The 22,301-nt window shown below is 43.0% G+C and overlaps 1 protein-coding gene across 1 annotated transcript in view; it reads left to right on the top strand.

The window, feature by feature from the left end:
* The window catches only part of WDR35 (WD repeat domain 35), a 515,604-nt gene that overhangs the window by 350,182 nt on the left and 143,121 nt on the right, over nt 1–22,301 (top strand). The window contains exon 23 of the mRNA XM_085610631.1: nt 19,971–20,081. Coding sequence (XP_085466757.1) covers nt 19,971–20,081 — 111 coding nt within the window. The remainder of the gene's footprint in view (nt 1–19,970; nt 20,082–22,301) is intronic.

Below are 22,301 nucleotides of genomic sequence, written 5' to 3' on the forward strand. Positions count from 1 at the left end.
AGATTATTAATTGGCTTAATATACACAGACCGCTCCGGGGGCAGGAAAGGGGAGAAATTATTCACGTGAGGAGAGTATCATGGCTGGGGACCAGAGAGAAGGATATTGAGGGGGACTGTGTCATTGTAAATTTTAGGAATCCGGGTCTAGTGGAATATATATTGGGTAACTTTAATAAAAATGTAACTAGTACTGTACAGGCTATGCCATTAGGTTATTTCTATCTGAGAAATAGAAACACATATCCCTTGGCCCAAAATCAGGGAAGGAGGGAAGGAGGAATAGACGATTATAGGAAAAGAAAACCTGAATATAGTCACTTCTCATCACTGGATCTGGATGGCCTGCAGTGGAAAAACAGATTCAGTCCCCTTCAATACCTGGACGAAAACGACTGACTAACCAACCCAGATATACAACCTGTGGGGAAAGAAACTAGAATGACCAGGGATAACATTGACTTAACTCCTACAGGAAGATATACACCGAACCCCCAGGAAGGCTCCCAGCAAAATCAGAATGGGGAGATACAAGATACCCGGCCTGAAGAGAGAGAGGCAGACGCTCTCCATATTTGTGATTCAAACTTGATAGGGAAACAGGGGGGAAAGGTGAAAATCACATCCTGGAATATAGCAGGTTTGGCAGGAAAAATAGCTAATGCAGATTTTAGAAATCAATTAAGGGAATCCCATATAGTAGCTCTACAGGAGACTTGGGCGGTTGAGCCCGACCTCTATCATTTGGAGGGTTACAAGCTATTTTTTGTCCCTGCACAAGAGAGTAGGGCAGGCAGAGCTAAAGGAGGCCTAATAATTTATGCTGATATTAATTTAAAGGGGAGATGGATAGTGCCATCCTGGACCTCAAAAACTTTGCAAGCAATAATATTTCATGGCTATGGGATGAAGGTACAACTATTTAACATTTATAACTCAGGCTCAGGAAGCGGCACTAAAACCGTGCTAGAGGAACTAGACACTAGATTACAACAGGAAGCCGATTCAAGGAAAGGCGGTGTAGATCCATTTGTCCTCTTAATGGCAGATTTAAATTGCCATTTATGCCCATATTTAACCTCAGTAACCACGGACTGGGATCTTTGTCCAGTTAGTAAAGGGCCACACTTCGAGCACAGCTCGGAGGGTACATCACTTACAAAATTAATAGGTAGTCACTCATTAGTACATACCATGGATGTAGTAATCCCAGGGCCAAAGGCTACCTTGGTACCAACTTTTAAAGGCAGGGGATGTTCGTCTATTATAGACTACATCCTGATAACTGCCTTTGCCAAACAATGGGTGGGGATGGTATGCACTAAATGGAGTCCCTTTAGTGATCACAATCCCTTATTTATAGAAATACTCTGCAGGGGTTATGTTGAAATGAATAAACAGCTAGATATTATCTTACAGCCTTCAGATCAAGAAAGGCGCTTAAAATGGGCAAAAATCAATGCCTCAGAATTTTATATTGCACTGATAGTAAAGGGGAAAAAGTGGGTTGAAGAATGTCTAGATTTTAAAATAGAAGGAGCTGATTTAGTATCTGCCTTCAGCGAACTAACTAAATTGGCCGAAAAATTATTGGAGGCGAAAGGTCCTAGAAAATCTGGGACCCACCCAAGATGGTTTGACGCAAGTTGTGCACGAGCGTTAAGAAATCTAAAATTAAGCCTTAAAGTAATTCCAAGGGACACAGTGGAAGTGGTAAAGTGTAGGAAAATTTATAACATTAAGATCAAAGAAAGGAAGGCTTCCCTAAAAGCAGAACTATGGGCTGACTTAAGAGAGGCCGGTGAAAACAGGGATTTTATTGAATTCTGGAAAATCATAAATAGGCCCTGTTTTCACGATCAAAATGCCCCAGTTATTAGCACAAATATCCTCCCGCAGCAATGGATGACCCACTTCGAGAGCCTTTATAACCAGTCTAAAGATCCTAAACATAAAGGGGAATGGGATGGTAATAGGAGCTGGGTGCAGGATTTTACACTCTCCGAGATTATCCAGGCAATTAAAGGGTTGACTCCAAATAAAGCCCCCGGGCCTGATGGCACCCCCCCAGATTTGTATAGAAGTAATATTGACTTGTGGGCCCCAATTTTAACGAGGGTGTTAAATGCAGCTATCAAGACAGGACTCCCTAGGTCGTGGTCCACCGCCTTAATTGTACCTATTTTCAAGAAGGGAAATAGGGACAATCCTCAGTGTTACAGACCCATATCACTGATCGACGTTTCTGCCAAAATACTGGGGCGGGTGATCCTAAACCGCTTAATGATCTGGACAGAAGAGCACCATACAATAGTGGATACCCAGTATGGTTTTAGAGCAGGAAAGTCGACCAGTGACCAATGTTTAAATTTATACCTTTTGGTCGCTAAATACACCAGAGCGAGCAATGGTACTATATATATGGGTTCTATGGATCTGGCGGCGGCCTTTGACAATGTAAATAGAAGTAAACTTTAGGAAAGGATGAGCACTTTGGGGATTGACCAGGGACTTATAAGTATCCTAAGAGAATTACACTGGAACACCACAGCCAGGGTTCGCTTTAGTATGGAGGGAGGGCAAACTGACTCCTTTCCATGCTCTAGCGGAGTAAGGCAGGGATGCATTCTTGCCCCCTTCCTTTTCTCATTATACATTAATGACCTGGAGTCATGCCTCATAGCCCGGGCGGTGGACTGCCCCAAGGTACGGAAGCGTCAAATACCGGTACTATTGTACGCAGATGACGCGGTCCTGCTCGCCCGGACACCGAGAAGTCTCCAATCTCTGATCAATGGATTTGTGGTCTTCATGGAAAAATTAGATCTGTCCGTGAATTTGACCAAGTCCTTTGCACTGATTGCAGGCAAAAAACCCATCAAAAAACCGGTGTTTAAAATCGGGACTCATACCATGGGCATTGTAACCACCTTCCCATATTTAGGTCTATTACTTGATGGCAAGATGCAATTTGACAAATTACTAGAGGAACATTGTACTAAATTGGCTTCCTCATGTGGTGCAATTATGAACTTTGCACAGAGGCTGGGACGTTGGTCCCCAGAGCAAATAATGAGCTTGTATCGCTCAATAAGCACAGCCAAAGCAGTATATGGAGCCGAGGTTTGGGGCTTTAGGGATGCCAAACAGTTACAATTAGAGGAAGACAAATTCATCCGTAGAATCCTCAAGATCCCACACTCAATACCAGCTGAAATTGCCCATTCCGAACTCGGAATTCCGTATATTGTAGATCAGGTCAAGATTAGACCGGTCTTGGCTTGGCTTAGTATTTGGGCTAACCCGGAGGCTGTATTAAGCCAAGAAATCCTCTCTGACTGTATACAAATGGACAAAGGGATGTCAATCCCTTGGCTGAATTATGTTAAACTAACTTTAGAGTCCGTAGGTCAGCACACCCTTTTTAGCACCCCTGCATTAATCACAAGGAACAATAAATTACAAATCAAAAGACTGTTGCTTGACAATTTGGAGAGGCTTAGGGAAACTAAAGCTTTTGCACTAAAACGGTCAGTGGTAGCACACTCCTTAGTTAAAGAGGCACCGGGTATGGAACCGTACCTATTTCTGATGTATAATCACCAGGATAGGTTTTTAATGTGCCGTTTTAGGCTCAATTTGTTGCAAAATATTTTAGCTTATCCGTCTGGTTTTACTGCAACTATTGAGCAGAAGGGTGCCTGCGGCTGCGACAACATGTCTCCGCAGGACACCCTTCATTTTGTATTACTATGTCCATTTTATTGTTACCCAAGGCGTATGTTTCTGGTTGAAATCTTAAAAAATTGAAAATTTCGGCATGCTAAAATAGCCCTCCTGTTTTTACAGAGAGCAAATGATATGCATACCTTATGTTCAGTAATAGGTTTTCTAAAAGCGGCAGTAAGACTAAGAAATACCAGAGACTAACCTATCATGAATAATATATTGATTCTTTTTTTTGTATTTTAACAGGGTGATAGATGGTTAATTTTGATATTGATGTGATAAAAAATCATGTATGTTTCTGTGTTTTAAAATATGTACTTTTTATGATGATTTTTAACCATCGAAATAAAGAATTAATTGATTGATTGATTGATAAACTGCGGACTTTGAATCTAGGGAATTAATCAAACTAAACCATGCTCCACAGGAGCCATTGTGTGTGAACGGATATGGAAAGAGGGGCAAAACTCCCTTATAGTTCTGATAGGGAGGGAGTCGGCCACATATCCAACAATTTGTGGCATTGCTGGTTTGATGGGAATGATGTAACATACTAATAAATGTGTTGTTGCGCAGCGCAAATCTATAGGACAACTCATGTGGAGGAAATTCACTAAAAGAATGTTCTGCAGTTATATTATAAGCACGCTTAGGAATAGGGTAATACATGTGCAATAGGATGCTGACAATGATGATCAGAAGACTTAGGAAAAACAAAATTAATAATGTTACTGTGCAGTGACTACGAAATGATTTACAATACGCATGCTTTTTCAGCTGCATTCGCTGATTTCTTTCTCTATTCCGGTCTAGAGGATACATGTCAGAGACAAATTCAACCGATTCACCTTGGAGAGGACTTAAACAATCAAATTGTCTGACTTACTAGACCTCAATTTTAGTTTATAAATTTCTGAGTCCGATTGCTCAATCAAGGGGAGCTTTGAGTCTGTCTGTGAGGGAATACAGGGTTGAGTATCTACATTGGATGGTAGTCCATAAAATTTCTTGATATGACTCGAGTGCAACCACCCTTTCCTTCCCTCGATTTTCACGGCTGTCCTTGTGGTGAGTAGAACCAACTTCGGTGACTTCCACCTAGGATCCAGTTGGGTCTTCCGGTCAAAGTTCCTGACCAGCACCAGGTCACCAGGAACCACGTCATGGGGCTTCACCTCAGTATTATCGGGAAAAGCTGCGGATACCTGTGAACGACAAGATTGTAGTGCAGACATCAAGGAAGCCAGGTAATCTGTCAGCATATTACAGTCAACGTCAGTGATTTTACGAGGTATAGGCGTCCCCCACATATTTGGTGGTCTACCGAAGATCACCTCATACGGGGATAGCCCTGTTCGAGAATGTGCTACCATTCTCATGTAAAAGAGCGCAACTGGTAAGGCTACTATCCAATCGACCCCTTTTTCTCTACATATTTTGGACAATCTAATTTTCAAAGTTTGATTATGGCGTTCTACGAGACCTGCTGCCTCGGGATGTCGGACACAGTGAAATTTCCATTGATAGCCTAATAGAAGGGAAACGTGTTTCATTAGTTCGGATGAGAACGGCTGGCCGTTATCTGAGTAGACAACACGTGGTAAACCGTACCGTGGGAAGAATTCTCGAACTAACTGTTTGGCAGTAGTCGGGGCAGTGTAGTCTGAAACCGGGTATGCTTCTGTCCAACGGGAAAGAGCACAGACAACTACGAGAACATATTTGAATCCTCGACATCGTTCCATCTGGATATAATCCATCTTGAGGACTTCAAAAGCGTGATCGGGAGTTTGAAATCCCCCCTGTTCTACGGGGATGCTTTTACCTGGATTAAACTGACAACATATCATACAGGTACGAACTTTTTGTTTAGCTGCTGCTCGCAAGTGCTTGTTGAACCAAATGTGTTGAATGCTGTCTAGCATAGCTTTTTCTCCTAGGTGCGCTGGACTATGTATTGTGTTAATGATGACTTGGACCATTGAGTCGGGAAGAAACCATATAGATTTTTCCTTCGTCATCCATCCCTGATCTGTTTGGATCCCTCCTAATTCAGTCCATTTCTTTATTTCTTCTGGTGTAGCATGTGTCTGTATGTCAATTACATCAAGGGCGGGATCCTTAACTGTCATGCAATGTGTTGGTGTCTGAACTATTGTCTTTGTCATGTCAGTTGTGAGAGTCTGATTCTGAGCAGTCTGTTTAGCTGTTCTGTCAGCTAGGTCATTACCCTGAGAAATGATATCGGTAACTTTTGTATGGGCTTTGCATTTCATAATTGATATTGCAATAGGTAGATGAATCGCGTCTAATAGGGTTTGAATGAGGGGTCCGTGCTGGATGTGGGCACCGTGAGAAGTTAAATAACCTCTCTCTCGCCACAGTACGCCGAAGTCATGGACGACTCCGAATGCATAACGTGAATCTGTGTATATATTGACTTTCTTATTTTTGGCTTGAATACATGCTTGTGTCAGAGCGATGAGCTCTGCTGCTTGAGCCGACAAAGTGTTAATACGATTTGTTTCAATGACTTCAATGTCTGTTGTGACTGCGTAAGCAGCCACTAACTCTCCTGTACTTGTTCTCATACATGACCCATCTACATACAATGTCAAGTCTGGATCTGACAAAGGGATATCCGTCAAGTCTTGTCTGGGTTTCGTCGTGATAGTAATGACTTCGACACAATCATGTGCCAATGGATCTGTTCCGCCCACTGGTAACAGTGTGGCAGGATTTAATGTATTACAACGTCTGATTTCTATGTGTGGCTGAAACAATGTCAGTTCGTAACCGGTGAGTCTCGCTATAGTCAAGTGTTGTGTTTGTGTGCGATTCAAAAGAACCTCTACTGCATGTGGTACTTGTACTGTCAATTGATGTCCTAACACTATGGCATCGCTTTGTCTGATTGCTAAAGCTGTTGCTGCCACCGATTTCAGGCACGCAGGAAGAGCCTGAGCTACTGGATCTAATGTACTAGAGAAATAAGCACATGGTTTGTGTGATCCTGCTTGTTCCTGAGTGAGTACTGACAAAGCAGTACCTTCGCGTTCTGTAACAAAGAGTGTAAACTGTTTGCTGTAACATGGTGTTGCTAAAACAGGTGCTTGGCATAAAGCTTTCTTTAAGCTTTCAAAGGCGTGTGTATGTTCTTGAGTCCAAGGGAGGACAGTCGATGTGGCTGCCTCCTGTGTTGTCAACTGGATGAGTGGTTTTGCTAGAAATGCATATTGAGGGATCCACTGCCTACAGTATGAAGTGAGGCCTATAAAAGCCCGTACCTCCTTTTGTGTCTTGGGTGGTGGCATGTTAGCGATTAACTGGATGCGGTCGGATGTAAGCTGCCTTCCCTCCTTGGACAGCGAGTGCCCAAGGTAAACAACTCGCTGGACACAGAATTGCAGCTTAGAAGGGGACACCTTGTGCCCCTTGTCAGCCAAAAATTTTAAAACCGTCAGTGACGCTTTTTCACATTCATATTCGCTTCGGGCGGTGATCAGCAGATCATCGACATATTGAAGCAAGGCAGTGTTAACTGGCATGTGGATACTGTCAAGTTCTCGTTTCAGTGCTTGGCTATAGATGCTGGGGCTTTCTGTAAATCCTTGGGGTGCGCGTGTGAATTTAAAACTTCGTCCATTTAAACTGAATCCGAACAAATATTGACTTTCCGGATCTATTGGGACACTAAAGAAAGCATTCTTGAGATCAATTACAGTGAAGAACGTTGCTTCTGAATCAATAGCTGTTAGTAATGACGAGATATCTGGGACCACAGGGTATTGTGGTACAATACATTTATTTAATTCGCGCAGATCAATAACTAATCGATATACTGGTGGTGCTTTTGGATCCGTTCTTTTAAGAATCGGAATTATCGGAGAATTACATACATTGGAGTCAGTTTCGACAACCACTCCTTGTGTAATGAGCTCGTCAATGATTTGCAGTAAAGCCACAACAGCATCGGGTGGTAACTTGTATTGTCGCATTCGTGGTAGTACTATTCCTGTTTTCAGTGTAACTCGATATGGTGTAATGTTCATGCAACCAACATCAGTGGGGCCTTGTGCCCATAAATGTGTAGGTAAATTCTGCAGTCGGTGATCCATGTCTCTGGACACGTAGTGACCTTTAAAGTCACGTAGAAATAGTCGTACTCCTTCCGGAGAACAACATATTATAGCTCCTAGAGCTTTCAATGTTTTTATGCCTAACAAGTTTTCTGGACATGATTTAGTAAGCAATAAATCTGTAATACGTGTCAATGGACCGACTGTAAGTGGAAGAGGTTGTGTTACGTCATTAATTATAGGTTTTCCTGAGAATCCAAGGGAAATATTCTGTGAGCCTGAGAGGGGTGCCCCTGGAACTTCACTGCGTCTTATAGTTGTTCTGCTTGCCCCTGTATCAAGTAAAAACTTTCTGTCTTCCCCTAATAGTTCACTATGTACATAAGGTCCCTCTTGGTCTACAGGAACCTCAATAAGGGGTAAGCCAACTTCCCTCTCTAGGCTATTTCATGAGTATCGCTGATAATCGGGATAATCTGCTTGTGCATACTGATACATCTGTTGTGTCGTTGCTTGTGTTGCAGCAATAGGCTGCGCTTGTGGTGGTGCTAAGGTCTGTTGTGAAGCTCCCTGTTGCGGAGCTAGTTGTTGCGGAGCTAACCTATGTTGTGCATGCTGAGGAATTTGTTGTTGAATCTGATCCTGTCTAGGTGGACGTGGTCTCTCCTGAGTTCTACCTGTAGCAATATTATGTTTCAGGACGGGACAATCGTGTATATAATGACCTGGTTGTTTACAATAGTTGCATGTCCCTTTCGTAGGACCTGCGGAATTACCCTTTTGATGACCATCGGCTGGAACTGACTGGGCAACAAGCATTTTCATTTTTGTATCTTTCATACGTCTTTGTTCATGTTCTTGTTCTTCTCTAATTCTATTGTGGTGATATTGTAACATCTGTAGCATCTGTGATGGGGTATTACCTTGCCAGGTACTTTCGAATTTCAATACTCTATTCTTGACTTGTAGCAGAGAATTTTCAACTAATTTTGTCACAAACAGATGTGGGTATGACTCACTACTGGCTTTTATGCCACTATTTATACCAAAACATTTTTCAAATCGGGAATAGAAATCACTAGTGTCTTCGTCTGGCTTTTGTTTACAGGCTGAGATTGCACCCCAGTCTTCCTTTTTCGTAGTTAATAAACGCGGCAGTACCTGTATTAGTAATCCTGCTAGTGCTGTAGTCTTTTCCCCAAGCCCTGCTCCTGCAGCTCGGGCCTTTTCTTCGTTTTCTAATGCTGTCCAATCTATCTTTTGGTCTCCCACCTCCCATTCCTTTTCTTTGAGTTTCTCATAAACACCGGCGGGTAATAGAACTTTTAATATTTTCATAATATCGGGGTAGGTATACTCTCCCATGAGTAACATGTCTTTTATCTCGCGGTGGAAACCTGCTGGGTCCTTGTCATGGCTGGGTACTACTTTCTTCATTTCTAATAATTCTAATTTAGTTATAGGCGTGTACACAAACACGCGTGTAAAATTATCACCGGCACCTCTGATTGGGTGCACTTCGCGTAACGGGTTCTGTCTATCTATGTGATACATTTTTCTTCCCCTGATGGGAACTGGAACGTGTTCTGGGCATACAAAATTTAAATATTGGTTTCGGGATTCTAGAATTTCCTTAATCAAATCAGTACCTGACCCTCTCCATATATTCGTGAGTAGTTCTGTCAATATGTCAGGTAAGGGTCCTGGATCGGAGTGTTGGCTTTTATATAATATAAGGAGGTGTTGAATCATGTATATACTAGCTAAACGCTGTTCATATGGGTCTAGATTCAGAAACGTGTGTGTAAGTACATCATCATTGTATTCGCCGGGACTGTCAGCCCATTGTACTGCTGACCTGGCTAATTCTTGTTCGTCCATGGAATCGAGCATGTGGTACCCCCTTCGATCTCGGAGTAATTTATCAGCGGCCTGGAATAAGTGTTCAGGGGATTTTGTATTTAGCATAGGGTTTGGAAAATGTCTATTATATTCTGGACGTATTGGACGTACCGGATCATTAAAACCTCTGGTATTATTATGGGGTTTTCCTCTACCTACATAAGCTATCGTTTCTACTTGCTCTGACTCTTGCTCCTCCTCCTCTCTGTTTAGGTCAGCGGCGTCTACCTCTAATCTTTCTTCGTATATTCGTTCTACTTCTTTGCGGATCTTTCGGTACATGGCGACTATACATAACTGTTTATCATGTCTCCCTTCTGATACATTCTGACCCCAAGTGACAAGTTTTTGCATTCCTTCCGGATTTACCCCAGGCCGGTCTTGATTTCTGATTACACAGTTTATGAGGAAACGTAACAGTTGTCCTTGTACCTCCGCTTTCTGGTACTCCATGGCTCTGTTAATACTTTCAGGACTTCGCCCTGACTGGCCAAAGTGATATATATTTTCTAAATGTATAGTCATTCCTGGTAACTTCGTTAAATATATTGCAGCTCGTCGAATACGTAATGATGACAGCAGCATTTCGTCCCGTTTACCGGGCACAGGATCATATCTACAATCTACTAGAAGTTCCTTAAGCATGTCGGGAGTTGCTAGTTTGGGCGTACGTTGGTGTGCTAATTCTCTAAGGGAAAATTTATTTCCTCTGGGTGGTGTAGAAAAAATGTCTGTCGTACCTCCTGTAGCACCGTCTGGGGTGCTGGACGTGAAAGGATTTGTTGAAGGTGAGACAGAGATTGTAGATGCGGGAAAAACTGTAGAGACGGACGGGCCTGTTGGAACTTGTGTAGGAGTTTGTAGTTGCGGGGGTACAGACGTATGCTCTTGGTGTTGAACACCATCGGCAAGCGATGTGGGTGGTATGGCATTAGCATACTCGGGAGCTGCGTCGTCTAAATAGGAGGAAAGAAAAACGTCCTTCGCTGTTTTGGGATGTGATTTGGGATGTGCTTTTATCGGAAACAATGGAGGTGGCAAGTCTTTTGGTATTTCCGGAGTAGCCTTAGGTAACCCTTCGGCCAGAAGTGGATACATACCATTCATAAGGGCGTTTCTTTGTCTGTCTACTTGTTCTGAGTTTACTCGGGTACCTTCCTCAAGTAATAGATTTTCTCGAGCTTTATTTGAATTCTCTCTACCTTTCTCTTCCTGTCTGAGTGCTTTTTCTGTACGTCTATATGATTCTTTACGCCATAATTCAATGGCATCTTTCTGTGACTGTCTGGCTTTCTTTTTCCATAATTCTTCTTCTACTCTCATGATGCAATCTGCATCCCAAGTCCCTGCTGCGGGCCATCTCTGACTCTCTGGTGATTCTTTGGTGTAATCCACCCATAAATCAAGAAATAATACGGCATCTAGACCATGCTTATGATACATAAAGTATCCTGGAGTGTCCCTAGGTGGAATGGGAACAGCTTCTTCGAGTACACCTTTTCTAGTTTTGATCTGTCTTAATTTCGAAAAGAGCGGCATTTTTTAGACCTTATTACTAGAACACACTTTATACAAAGAAACACAATAATGAACAGTCATTCATACCACAATATATAGAACGTATTTAAAACATTTAACGCTTAACAGTTTTACGAACAAATGATAACTAATAGAAAACTAGTTACTGACATTATACTGACACTAGATAATACTTATTTATATGCAAAACATACTATATATACTGCTAAACAGTACAGATACACTGCTGAAACAGTGCAGACCGGACTTGTGTACCCAAACCCGTCTTGACCGGCACAGACTATGTGCACGTAAAGTGCCTCCCCGGTAATGGTACTCACCGGGTAGCTCGGAACGGAAGGCCTCGGAACGGAACTGAAACTGGACCGGACTGGACTCGACTGGACTCGGAACTTCGGAACCTGGTGGGACTCTGTATACCTCGGATCTTGCTCTCTCAGCTAGGCTCTGGTCGGGATACTTCGCACTTCTCACCGCCTCGTCTGGGTGTTGATCGCAGCCTCAGTCGTCCCCGCTTGGCCGGAGGGAGATACAGGAAATCCTGCAGGTACGCGTTTTTGTCCGTTCAGCTGTGGCAGGAGACCGGGCCTGCAACGCACCGCCGGCGCGTGAGATGAGAAAGTGTCCCTGTTCGGGCGCCAATTTATGTGGTAAATATTTCGTTACCGGTACTATTTTTTATGCGGTAAAGTCTATTAAGAATAACTCAGTAAATATAAGAGGCAGAATCCGTGGTATTAGAGGTTTTAAAAAGGGCTTTATTCCAATACAAAGGAAGACAATTCGAATTGTGGGCCTTCTGTTCCATCACCACGAAAGTTCAGGAAGGAAGGAGCATAAATTATTGACAGGTAATCATTTTTATAGAAAAGGCATTACAGTGAAACAGATGCAGTAGGCGTAACAACTGATAAGGCAAAATAAAATATGCATGCGTAACTAGAACAGGCGTAACTAGAAAACGTCATTATACATGAGGTCACAAGTGGGTGGATCCATAGAAGAATCCTGCAATGTCAGCAGAAATGTTTGGCAAAGATGCGCACGCAGCCGCATGACGTGTGATTGACGTGCAACTAGAGGGTGAAGGGGACTTGACATTTAGCTCTATATGTGGAGACAGAAGTCTGGGGTTATGTCAACCTAATCCCAAATCATATCTAATATCCTATGTTTAAAGAACTGTGTTATCCAAAAGGAGAGGTCTCTTAGGATAGAATCTTATTCTATACTGACTATACTGACTGTTAGTGCGTGTACAAGCGTCTAAGTGTCTACACTAGATGCGAGGGGGTAGGAATATTCCATGGTAACGGGGCTATGAATTACTTGCATGAGGACAGCGAGGCCTGGCCCCTTTGCATGGTAGCTGGAGGAATGTTTACCTAAACTACTAGACAGGAATGCATCGGATGAGGAGCGAAAGAGATAATCTCGAAGGTGAAATACAGTTTTTGGCAGGCGACAGGCTGGATCAGGCACCGTTAGCCGCGCAAGGAGTAAGACAAAGTTCATGGTCACAGATGCAGGCTCAGACTGGAGCTTTCAGAGGCAGAAGGCAGGAAAAGGCTTGATGACAGAATTCGGGCCTACTCGCCTGAATCTGTGAAATGTGGAAAGTGAACCATATAAAGTCGGTGGCCTTTCATACTTAGGAATGGAATATCTGACCCATTCATGGCGGGTCTGAAAGAGGACAGATTGACGGTGGACGCACATATATTTGCGTCTTCAAAACTGGAGGGTCTACGATAGGGGACATAACTGATCACAAAATTCATATTTCCTCAGGCCGCTGACCGGAACGGGGGGAGGCGGACTCTCTGGGTTCTTCCGGCGAGGAATGAGGTGATCCACTCCAGGGCCTTCTCCTTGATGCCGGTGTTGTTCAGGCGCTGTACCAGGGTGCGGTGGCAGACCGTGTCGAACGCTGCGGAGAGGTCCAGGAGGATGAGGGCCGCAGTTTCCCCGTTGTCCATTAGGGATCTGATGTCGTCTGTGGCTGCGATGAGGGCGGTCTCCGTGCTGTGGTTGGCTCGGAAGCCGGATTGCGAGTGGTCGAGGGATCCGTTGGTCTCGAGGAAGGCGGCTAGCTGTCTGTTGACGGTCTTCTCGATGACTTTGGCAGGAAACGGGAGGAGCGAGATGGGGCGGTAGTTCTTGAGGTCGGAGGGGTCTGCAGTTGGTTTCTTCAGCAGGGCACTGATCTCGGCGTGTTTCCAGCACTCCGGGAAGGTGGCGGTGTTGAAGGAGGCGTTGATGATGTCGCGGAGGTGGGGTGCGATGATGTGGTCGGCCGTGTTGAAGATGTGGTATGGGCAGGGGTCCGTAGGGGATCCGGAGTGGATGGTGTTCATTGTGCGTGTTGTGTCTTCGGTGCTGACTGGGGTCCAGGTGCGGAGGGTGGCGGTGGGGGGTATCGGTTCGGTGGTGGGGTCCGTGGTTGGTAGGCCGAAGCTGTTGTGAATGTTGGCGATCTTGTCGTGGAAGGAGGCTGCGAGTGAGTCGCAGAGGTCTTGCGAGGGAGTGATGTCATTGTTTCCGGCGTCGGGGTTGGAGAGCTCTTTGGCGATGCTGAAGAGTTCCTTTTAAAAAGATTTTAAATACTATTAAATCTGGCTCTCCTTGTGATCTTATCCCTGTATCTGTGCTGCAGCAGCTGGACTCCTCTTCCCTGATGTTAATTATGCAGCTGTGTAATGCCTCTATGCGAGAAGCCGTTGTCCCCTCAGATTGGAAGCATGCGATGGTTCTTCCTCTCTTAAAAAAGGCCAATGCGGACCCATCTCAATTATCTAATTTTAGGCCTATTTCTTTGATTCCCACCTACTCCAAAATTTTGGAAAAATCCAATCAGCAACTCACTCGTTTTGTGGAATCAACTAGCCTTCTACACCCCTCTCAGTCCAACTTTAGGGCAGGCTATTCTACTGAGACAACTCTGCTTGGAGTATCAGAGGTGCTACGACAGCGACTGGATGTTGGGGACACCGTAGCTCTTATATTGCTCGATTTTAGCGCTGCATTTGATACAGTGTCCCACACCGTGTTAATTAAATCTTTGCAATCCTTTGGCATTATTGGCTCAGCACTTGGTTGGCTCTCGTCTTTTCTTGCCAAGCGGACATTTCAAGTTTTCTCATCCAGAGCCACTTCTAAAATTTACCCCTCTTCCTATGGGGTACCCCAGGGCTCTATTTTGAGTCCTCTTTTATTTAATCTGTATATAAACCTTTGGCAACAATAGCAGAGAAAGCAGGGTTGTGCCTGTTTTCTTATGCTGACGAGACCCAGATCATCTTTTCCCTTTCTACGGAAAAGATGTGTGGACCTTCAGTGCCTCAGACTTGTTTAAGAAATATTGCATCGTGGATGCAAGCTAATCTTCTTCAGCTTAAAGGCGAAAAAACGAAGTCCTCATTTTGGGAAAAATAAAAATCTTTGGGGCCCTCAGCATTGGCCATGCGAAATGGGTGATCTCCCTCAGCCCTCTGCCTATGTCCGCAATTTGGGAGTCCTGATTGATGATAAACTATCTATGAAGCAGCAGGCTGTAAAGGTGGCTGCCACCTGTTTTACCATCTTAAAATGGTTGAAAAAAATTATTTGGATGCTTCCGGTTTCCACCCAGAAAACCGTAGTCCAGCCGCTTGTGACCTCGAGAATGGACTATGTAAACATCCTTTATCTGGGATCAAAAAAGGATGTTACACAGAAACTACAAGTGGTCCAAAATTCTGCTGCCAGGCTGCTATGTCGGCTTTCTAAAAACTCTTCAACTTCCAGTGCCCTGCGTAATCTTCATTGGCTTAAGGTTAAAAACCGTGTGAAGTTTAAGGCCATGAGTTATATGTACAAAATTAAAACTGGTTCCTCTCTGAAATACTTACAAACTTTGGTTCACCCTTACCAACCCTCCTGTGTGCTTCGCTCGGCCACTCAGGGTAAATTTGTGGTGCCTAGTGTTAAACTTAAAAGAATGGGTAGTCGGTCATTTGCCTGTCTTGGTCCGTTGCAATTCGTAATGAAACCTCATATCTTATTTTTCGTAAACTTTTAAAAACATGGCTATTTAATCAATAATTTTAATCTGTATTTCTGATTCCACTTTATTGCTTTTGGTCCCTTGTCAGGTTTAGCCCTGGGAAACCCTTGTTGGGTAGCCGTGCGCTGTATAAAATTAACCTAACATAACATCACATATCTGCATTTCCTGTTTCACCTGATGACAGAAAAACCTGTAGTTAGTTTAAATTGTTAGACTCCTGCACAGATACAGTCTTTCATGTCTTGGCCAGGTAAAAGGAATGTCCTCAACACACACAGGTAGTCAACAGGGATATCTGGCCAGAGACGGCTGGTGTCTAGGGGCTAGATGGGCGTCGCCCTGCCACCGTGGGGGGGTTAAAAAAATGCGAGCTGGAACACCGAGCAAATAGCAATAAACTGTGCTGGCTGCTTGGTGAACAAACATGCAAATCTGCCTTTTCTTTGAGGGGTGGGTGAGGATGGCCCTTGGCTCTAGCTTGCCTTGGCTGGGCGAAGATTTCTTCGACCTGGAGCCCGAAAGCAGGGCGGGTGGGCGCACCCCGTGTCTCACTGCCAGAATACGGTTTGCGTTTGGGCGTTATTCCCATGGCCCAGGGAGGAGTCGGAAATCCTCCATTCATTTCAATGGCTGGGGGCAGGGCAGTCCGATTTGGAGAATTTTGGAGTGGGGGTGTGCCAGTGGTCTGTGCCTTTCTAACGAGACCCAGCAACAGTTGTTTATTTTGAAAATGATTGGTGGGCTGGGGCCGGAGTCCAAATCCAACATTTTCCAGTTCCTTCCAGGCACTTGTTGCCACGCTGTCTGCATTCTGAATCGGCAGTCCAGTTCAGTCACAAGGAGCCTGGCGCAAGAAAATTCCAGAGGTGAGTATGTTGTAACTTATTATATGCACTTAATAAAAATCAAGAACTGACTGTTTTGAATAAAAGGCTTGGAGAGTGCTTGGCCATTTTAATTTAAGACGACCAAGCTCTCTTGAAGGCTTGTATTCTCCAACTGCTCTGTCTTCATCTGTTGTCTGAGCGGTGAAGGTAATTTATTTAAAACTAGTGTCCCTAATCTCACACTAGTGTCCCTAGTCTCAGTGGCGGCTGGTGGATTTTGAAAGTGGTGCGGCGAAAAATGTTGCACCCTAATATAACAAGCGAGCACGCTAAGCTTGCAAACCCGAACTGAAAAAGGAGAATTTGGGGGGATTATCCCCCCCGCACGTAAATTTTGAAAAAATTGATTCAAATGGTGGGTTTTACACCACATATTTACTGCAAATTGTTGAAGAAAGAGGGATCCAAATATAGCATTTTAAAGCACAAGTGTGAAGAAAACATTAGAAACAAATCAAAAATGCGCCCAATTGTCAAACTGGTCTGCTTGCAAAATGACCCCCAAGCCAAGCAATGGAAACAGGCCCTCTAAGTGTTTCTCACCTGTAACACATTTCTGCCTCTTTACTGTATTGTTTGATGAAAGGAAGAGGTGTGGCGCCGCGGCCAGGGCGACTGACTCCGGAATCTGGGGCTCACGGTTCGATCCCCGGCACCGGTGGCAGATTAGCCCAGCACCATGTGACTCTGGGCAATAGCCTGCTTAATCTTTCCGATGGCCCCCAGCGCCGAGAGAACCTTACGGGTGATTGTTTGCGCTTTACAAATGTGGATTATTATTATGAAGTCATCAAGGCTCAGAGAAGGTAAAGCAGGATGTCCTTCACATAAGGCAGTCAGGCTAGTGAATATGATTAGAGTCAAAACTTAATTAAAATGAAATCATGAAATGCGCTGCCTTTCGTTTCTACCATGCCTCCATAAACAACATACACACAAACTTCTGTGTGTATGTTGTATATGAATGCATGTTAGAAATGAAAGGCCAGGGACTCTCATTTTAATTAAACCGTGTTTATCAGTTACTGCCTAATGCTGTAGTAAATTCCTTTTAGAGTAGCCTTTGTTTATCTGACTGCTGATATTTCACAGCATACTGGATTGTGTCTATTTGAAACTGTGTGTTATAAAGTTTTTTAGTTTGCACGTAATGAAGTGCGTTTATAACTCGACTCCTGTACGTCATGCTGGTATGTATTTTAAGTGAGGACTACAGTTATACTTGCACACCAATTTAGTTTGTATTTCCTGCTTGTATGGCTTTCTAGTTTGCTTTTACTGCTCCTGTATGTCATGCTTAGACATGTAACCATTATATCACTAGTTTAAACAGTGCTGTTTGTTCCAATGTGCTTATCTATCTGTCTATATATCTATCTGTCTTTCTATCTTTGCAACCCTCTCTAATTATGCAACCTTCTCTCTATGTATGCAACTCTATCTATCTGTCTGTCTACCTGCCTGCCTGACTGTTTCTCTTTGCCTATCTATCTATCTATCTATCTATCTATCTATCTATCTATCTATCTATCTATCTATCTATCTATCTATCTATCTGTCTGTCTGTCTGTCTGTCTGTCTGTCTGTCTGTCTGTCTGTCTGTCTGTCTGTCTGTCTGTCTGTCTGTCTGTCTGTCTGTCTTTGCAAGTAGAGGTGAAAACTTGGATCGTGAATACTTGGATCGTATATTGGTGAATTCTCAAAACTTTTTGTTTAACTCATGTATGTAAAAAGTTCAATTTGCACTTGGAATTTCCACATCTTGATTTACAAAATGAGGAGATTTGCATTTTTTTTAATGAATACTACCACTTACTGTTGAGAAAATCTCCTGCAAAGACGGACTTTCAGTAGTTGGATGGTATCAGCATGTTCCTAGGAGAGGGACCTAGTGTTGACCATGCAAACTGTTTACTGCTAAAGGAGCCCTGTGTGTGTTAAACAATATTTCGAATTGCTGTTCTCTTACATAGAATTTACTCTAGCTGCACTAAGTGTGCTCCCAGTGTGGGAAAGGGTGTGCAACACCACCGCATTTCATGGGTGCGTAGTGAAAGAGGCTTCTCCACCAAGAAATATATTTACCAGATAGGAAAAAGGAAAGCTACACGTTAAATGTTAATGCTGCTGTCGGATATACGTTTTATCAACCACTGCTTAAATTTACAGAATTATGGCCCTAATGTACTTAGGGCCACTTTTTCTATGCTGCAAACAGTCCAAGTCACAGAATTGGGCCATTTGCAACTGGTGTGCTAAGCCTCTTACTATGTACCAAACCCTATTTTGTGATTCGGTAACTTATTACCAATTCGCAAAATAGATTAGCGATTTGGTAGTAGGAAGGGGCATGTTAAGAGCATCCCTTCCTAATAGGGAGTCGCAGTGGTATGTACAAATGTTCTGCGACCAGAATGCGATCGTAAAACATTTGCTTTTTACCACCTGATTCAATTCGGTGGTAACCCATTCGAAAATCCAGAAAGGGGTCCCAAAGGGAGCCCTTACTCTTTGTGAATGTATGCAAAAACGTTTTTTAAGTGCAGGCAGTGGAACTTTTCATTTTTCTTTTAGAAAAACATCCAGTTTTCCTTCAAGGAAAATGGGATGCATTAAAAAAAGAAAAAGAAAGTTGCTTTATTTTAAAGTAAACACAGACACGGTGGGTCACAAATTGCGACCTACCTTATGAATAATAATGAGGTAGGTCAATTGCGACTTCATTAGGAATCGCTAAATGTGTCAAAGATACATTAGTGCATAGGTGTTTGGAATTTCCTAATAGCGAATTGCAAAAATACACTATTAGGAAATCACAAAACGGAAATCATAGTCCATGTGGCCCTTAGTTTCCATTCGCAAAAAGTAGCTGCAAATTGCACACTAATTTTTTGTGAATGGAATCTGATTCTGTAAACTGACATATGACTGCAAACACAAGAATGGTGAGCTGCAAGGGACAGCAGATCATAATCCTTGTGTTTGCATTTACAAACAGGAAACATTGTGTTACTTAAGGGAATCGCCACTGCTTTATCCCCCCCAAAAAAATGCTTCCAATTTGGGAACATTTCAAAGGAAGCAGTCAGCAGAACGACTACCGACTCCCTCGGTAACTGCCAACCAGATTTCCAAAAGGGAAGAAGTAACTAGTCAATAGTTTGCAACCAGAAGTGAGGTTGCCTACCACTGACACGTAGGTTACCAATTCACAATTTGGGAGGAACCCCCCCTTTCACTCCTCTTTCAAATTGCAATTCAATATGGGTCGCATAACTTTTCTGACTCGTAAAATTGGTTTTGTACATAACAAATACATATTTTGCTGTCTCAAAACCAGTGATTTTGCAAATCTCAGGGTTTGCACTCACAAATTCTTTAATACGTCAGGCCTTAGGTGTGGAAGAAGAAGATGCGTGGAAATTGTATGTGTAATTGACTTACTCAAGTACTCTTGAGAATTTTAGTGAAACCCCAAAAATCCGGAAATATATGCAGAACATAGGAAAAAACATACAATCTGTAAATTTCTGACATTTAAATTGTTATTGAATTGGTGTACTAGTATGTTAGGTATACTAAATTCAAATGTCCATTCTCTGTTGCATGTACTGCTTTAAGCTTGTTCCGTTTGACCATTTGAACTCCTGTATTTAAATACTCGTGGTCTATTTTTCAATTTTATTTTGTTCCTCTTGTGAAATGTAAGCTGCAAGTAAATATGAATATGAAAATGTTATTTCATTTGAAATTATGGGAGAAACTACCAATTGTGTTATTTTTACAGGATATAGCACGCATGTTTATGACAGTGGGAATGTGTGAGCAGGCCGTAACTGCCTTTCTGAAATGCAGTCAACCAAAAGCTGCAGTTGATGCTTGTGTACATCTGAACCAGGTACGAGGCGGCCATTAAGCAGGTGTTGGATCATGATTTCATCTAACATTTCTCATGTACATTTGCAAATCAGTTTTTTATTGTTTATACGAACGCTGTCTTGCATTACTTAAGATCTCCGATAATATAGTTACTATCACATTCCTGAAATTCAAGTATTGGAAGGTACAGTCACATGAAAATCTCACTGCATTAATAGTCAAATACAATGTCATTCCTTTCAGAACTACTACATACAGATTGGATAGTCATGCAAAGCTCCCAAAGTCACTCTTATTGTTTAATGAACCTCAAGTTCATGAATATATCTTTGGTATTTCACATATTATTGTTTGCATAGGTTGTACCACATTATGCCAATGTGCTTCAGTCTAATATGTCGTGCTGCACTTCATTGCCAGCAATGCACCAAGGACTTTAAAGGCAGACTGAGGCTATTATTAAACAGAATATGTGATCCAGAAGCACATGCTATATTCATTCCCCAAGTCATATAGGACAGGGACACAAATGTGATTCCCAGTTTGCATTGTTTCATCACCCTGTCACCTTCATACTAGGGAATGGATCATGAAACTTCTTCACAAAAATGTTTGCTAGAGTATCCGAATTCGTCAGAGTAGGGTAGTGTTTTACAGGCCTGTAGCCAGGAGTAGATGTTTAGGAGGCATGGCCCCAAGGAATAACTACAGGAGGGCTTTGGTTCTCAATATTTGACATTGGTTTGGTTCCCCCAGAAATGTTTTGTAATTAAAGGCAAAATATGTTGTTTTTGCAATTGTCACCCCGAGTGGGACGGGTATGCTCAGACGTGAGTCCCGTGCTCTCCATGCCACTGGAATCAAGCTATCCTGGCTGAAGAGGGGTGAAACCCCGAAACCGGTCCTAGGATGCTTGGTTCCAGTCCAGGGAGGACCTGGCTTTGGCAGTTCGGGCTGAACTGTTCCCATGAGGCACAGGGTCAAGACTGATTTGCATATGACTGGGTTCAAACTGGAATGGCATGGTGAGCCAAAAAACGATGGATTAAGGTCCAGATCTCTGTTCTGGGGTGAATGTATGACATTGTTCTGCATTCTGTCCATCTACTGTTGTTTTTAGGTCTCGCCTGACCCAGCGCATGCAGTGGTCTGGCAAGACTTTTGGAGAGTGCTACCAGGCCAGCCTAGGGCTACAGTACATGTGCGCGGGCGCGCACGCCGTGCTTGACCGCAATTACTTTCACTTTGGCGGCTGTGCGGCCGCTTTGATGTTTGATCGCGATCACTTTCGCGGCCGCACGGCTGCTTGTTACACATTTCGCTGGTGCTGGCGGCAGAGCCACAAGAGGGACACTTAAACGTCCATCTACAGAATTAGCTTTGAATGCCTATCGGATATTTTGTCACATTGCGATGTGCAGAATGGGAAAGTTTGAAGTCGTTGAGGTTTGAAAAGTGCGTGCCATTTAATAGTGAAAGGCATATACGAATCTCAAAATGTAAATGTATATTTGGACTATAAAACATATTTAATCGTGATGAATCCCTTGAAAGAGATTCAAAAGATATATTGGTGTAACTTCTTTCCTTTTTGTTGCGGAATACCAAGTTTACATGCTTGATTAACATTCAGAACCTATTTAGTTCTTCGGCGCCAGTGTGAAAAGTGCATGTATGAACGTGTGACACATTCGCACGGAGGTAAAAAAACAAACCAACAAGAAAAAAAAAAACATTTGACAACAGATCTAAAGTAAACCAAAAATGCTTAAAAGGGAAAAGCCTAGGTAAAATGTTGCTAACACGTTCGAGTGGGCTGAAAAGCTAGCTTCTGCTGGACAAAACGAGAGTATGTAAAGTAATAACGTAATTTATTAAGTAGTAGTGGGGAAAGCTTAGTGTGGTCACTTTTGTGGCTTCAGGTAGTTATTTAGCTTGACCCGAATAATCGGGGTATGCCGACTTGCCTAGGCTTCGCAAGCAATCCGTATGTTTTTTTTTTACACAACGTTATTTTTAATTGCAAGTTGCCTACCACTGGTACCCATGTGATAGTGCCATTTTTAGAAGTAGGCTAGAGAAATCTAAGCTGTTTCTCTAGCCTCGTTTTCCTCAAAAATTATAATAAAATATACTCACATACATGGACTTTTTGTCTGCCCTCTTCCTACATTTGATCTGGTCAAGTGTCATTCACATTTTGCTTCTACCCTCCGACAACCCTGCCTACCACTAGGGC

Source organism: Triturus cristatus, chromosome 6 (assembly GCF_964204655.1).
Source record: "Triturus cristatus chromosome 6, aTriCri1.1, whole genome shotgun sequence".
In the NCBI taxonomy this organism is placed as follows: Eukaryota; Metazoa; Chordata; class Amphibia; order Caudata; family Salamandridae; genus Triturus; species Triturus cristatus.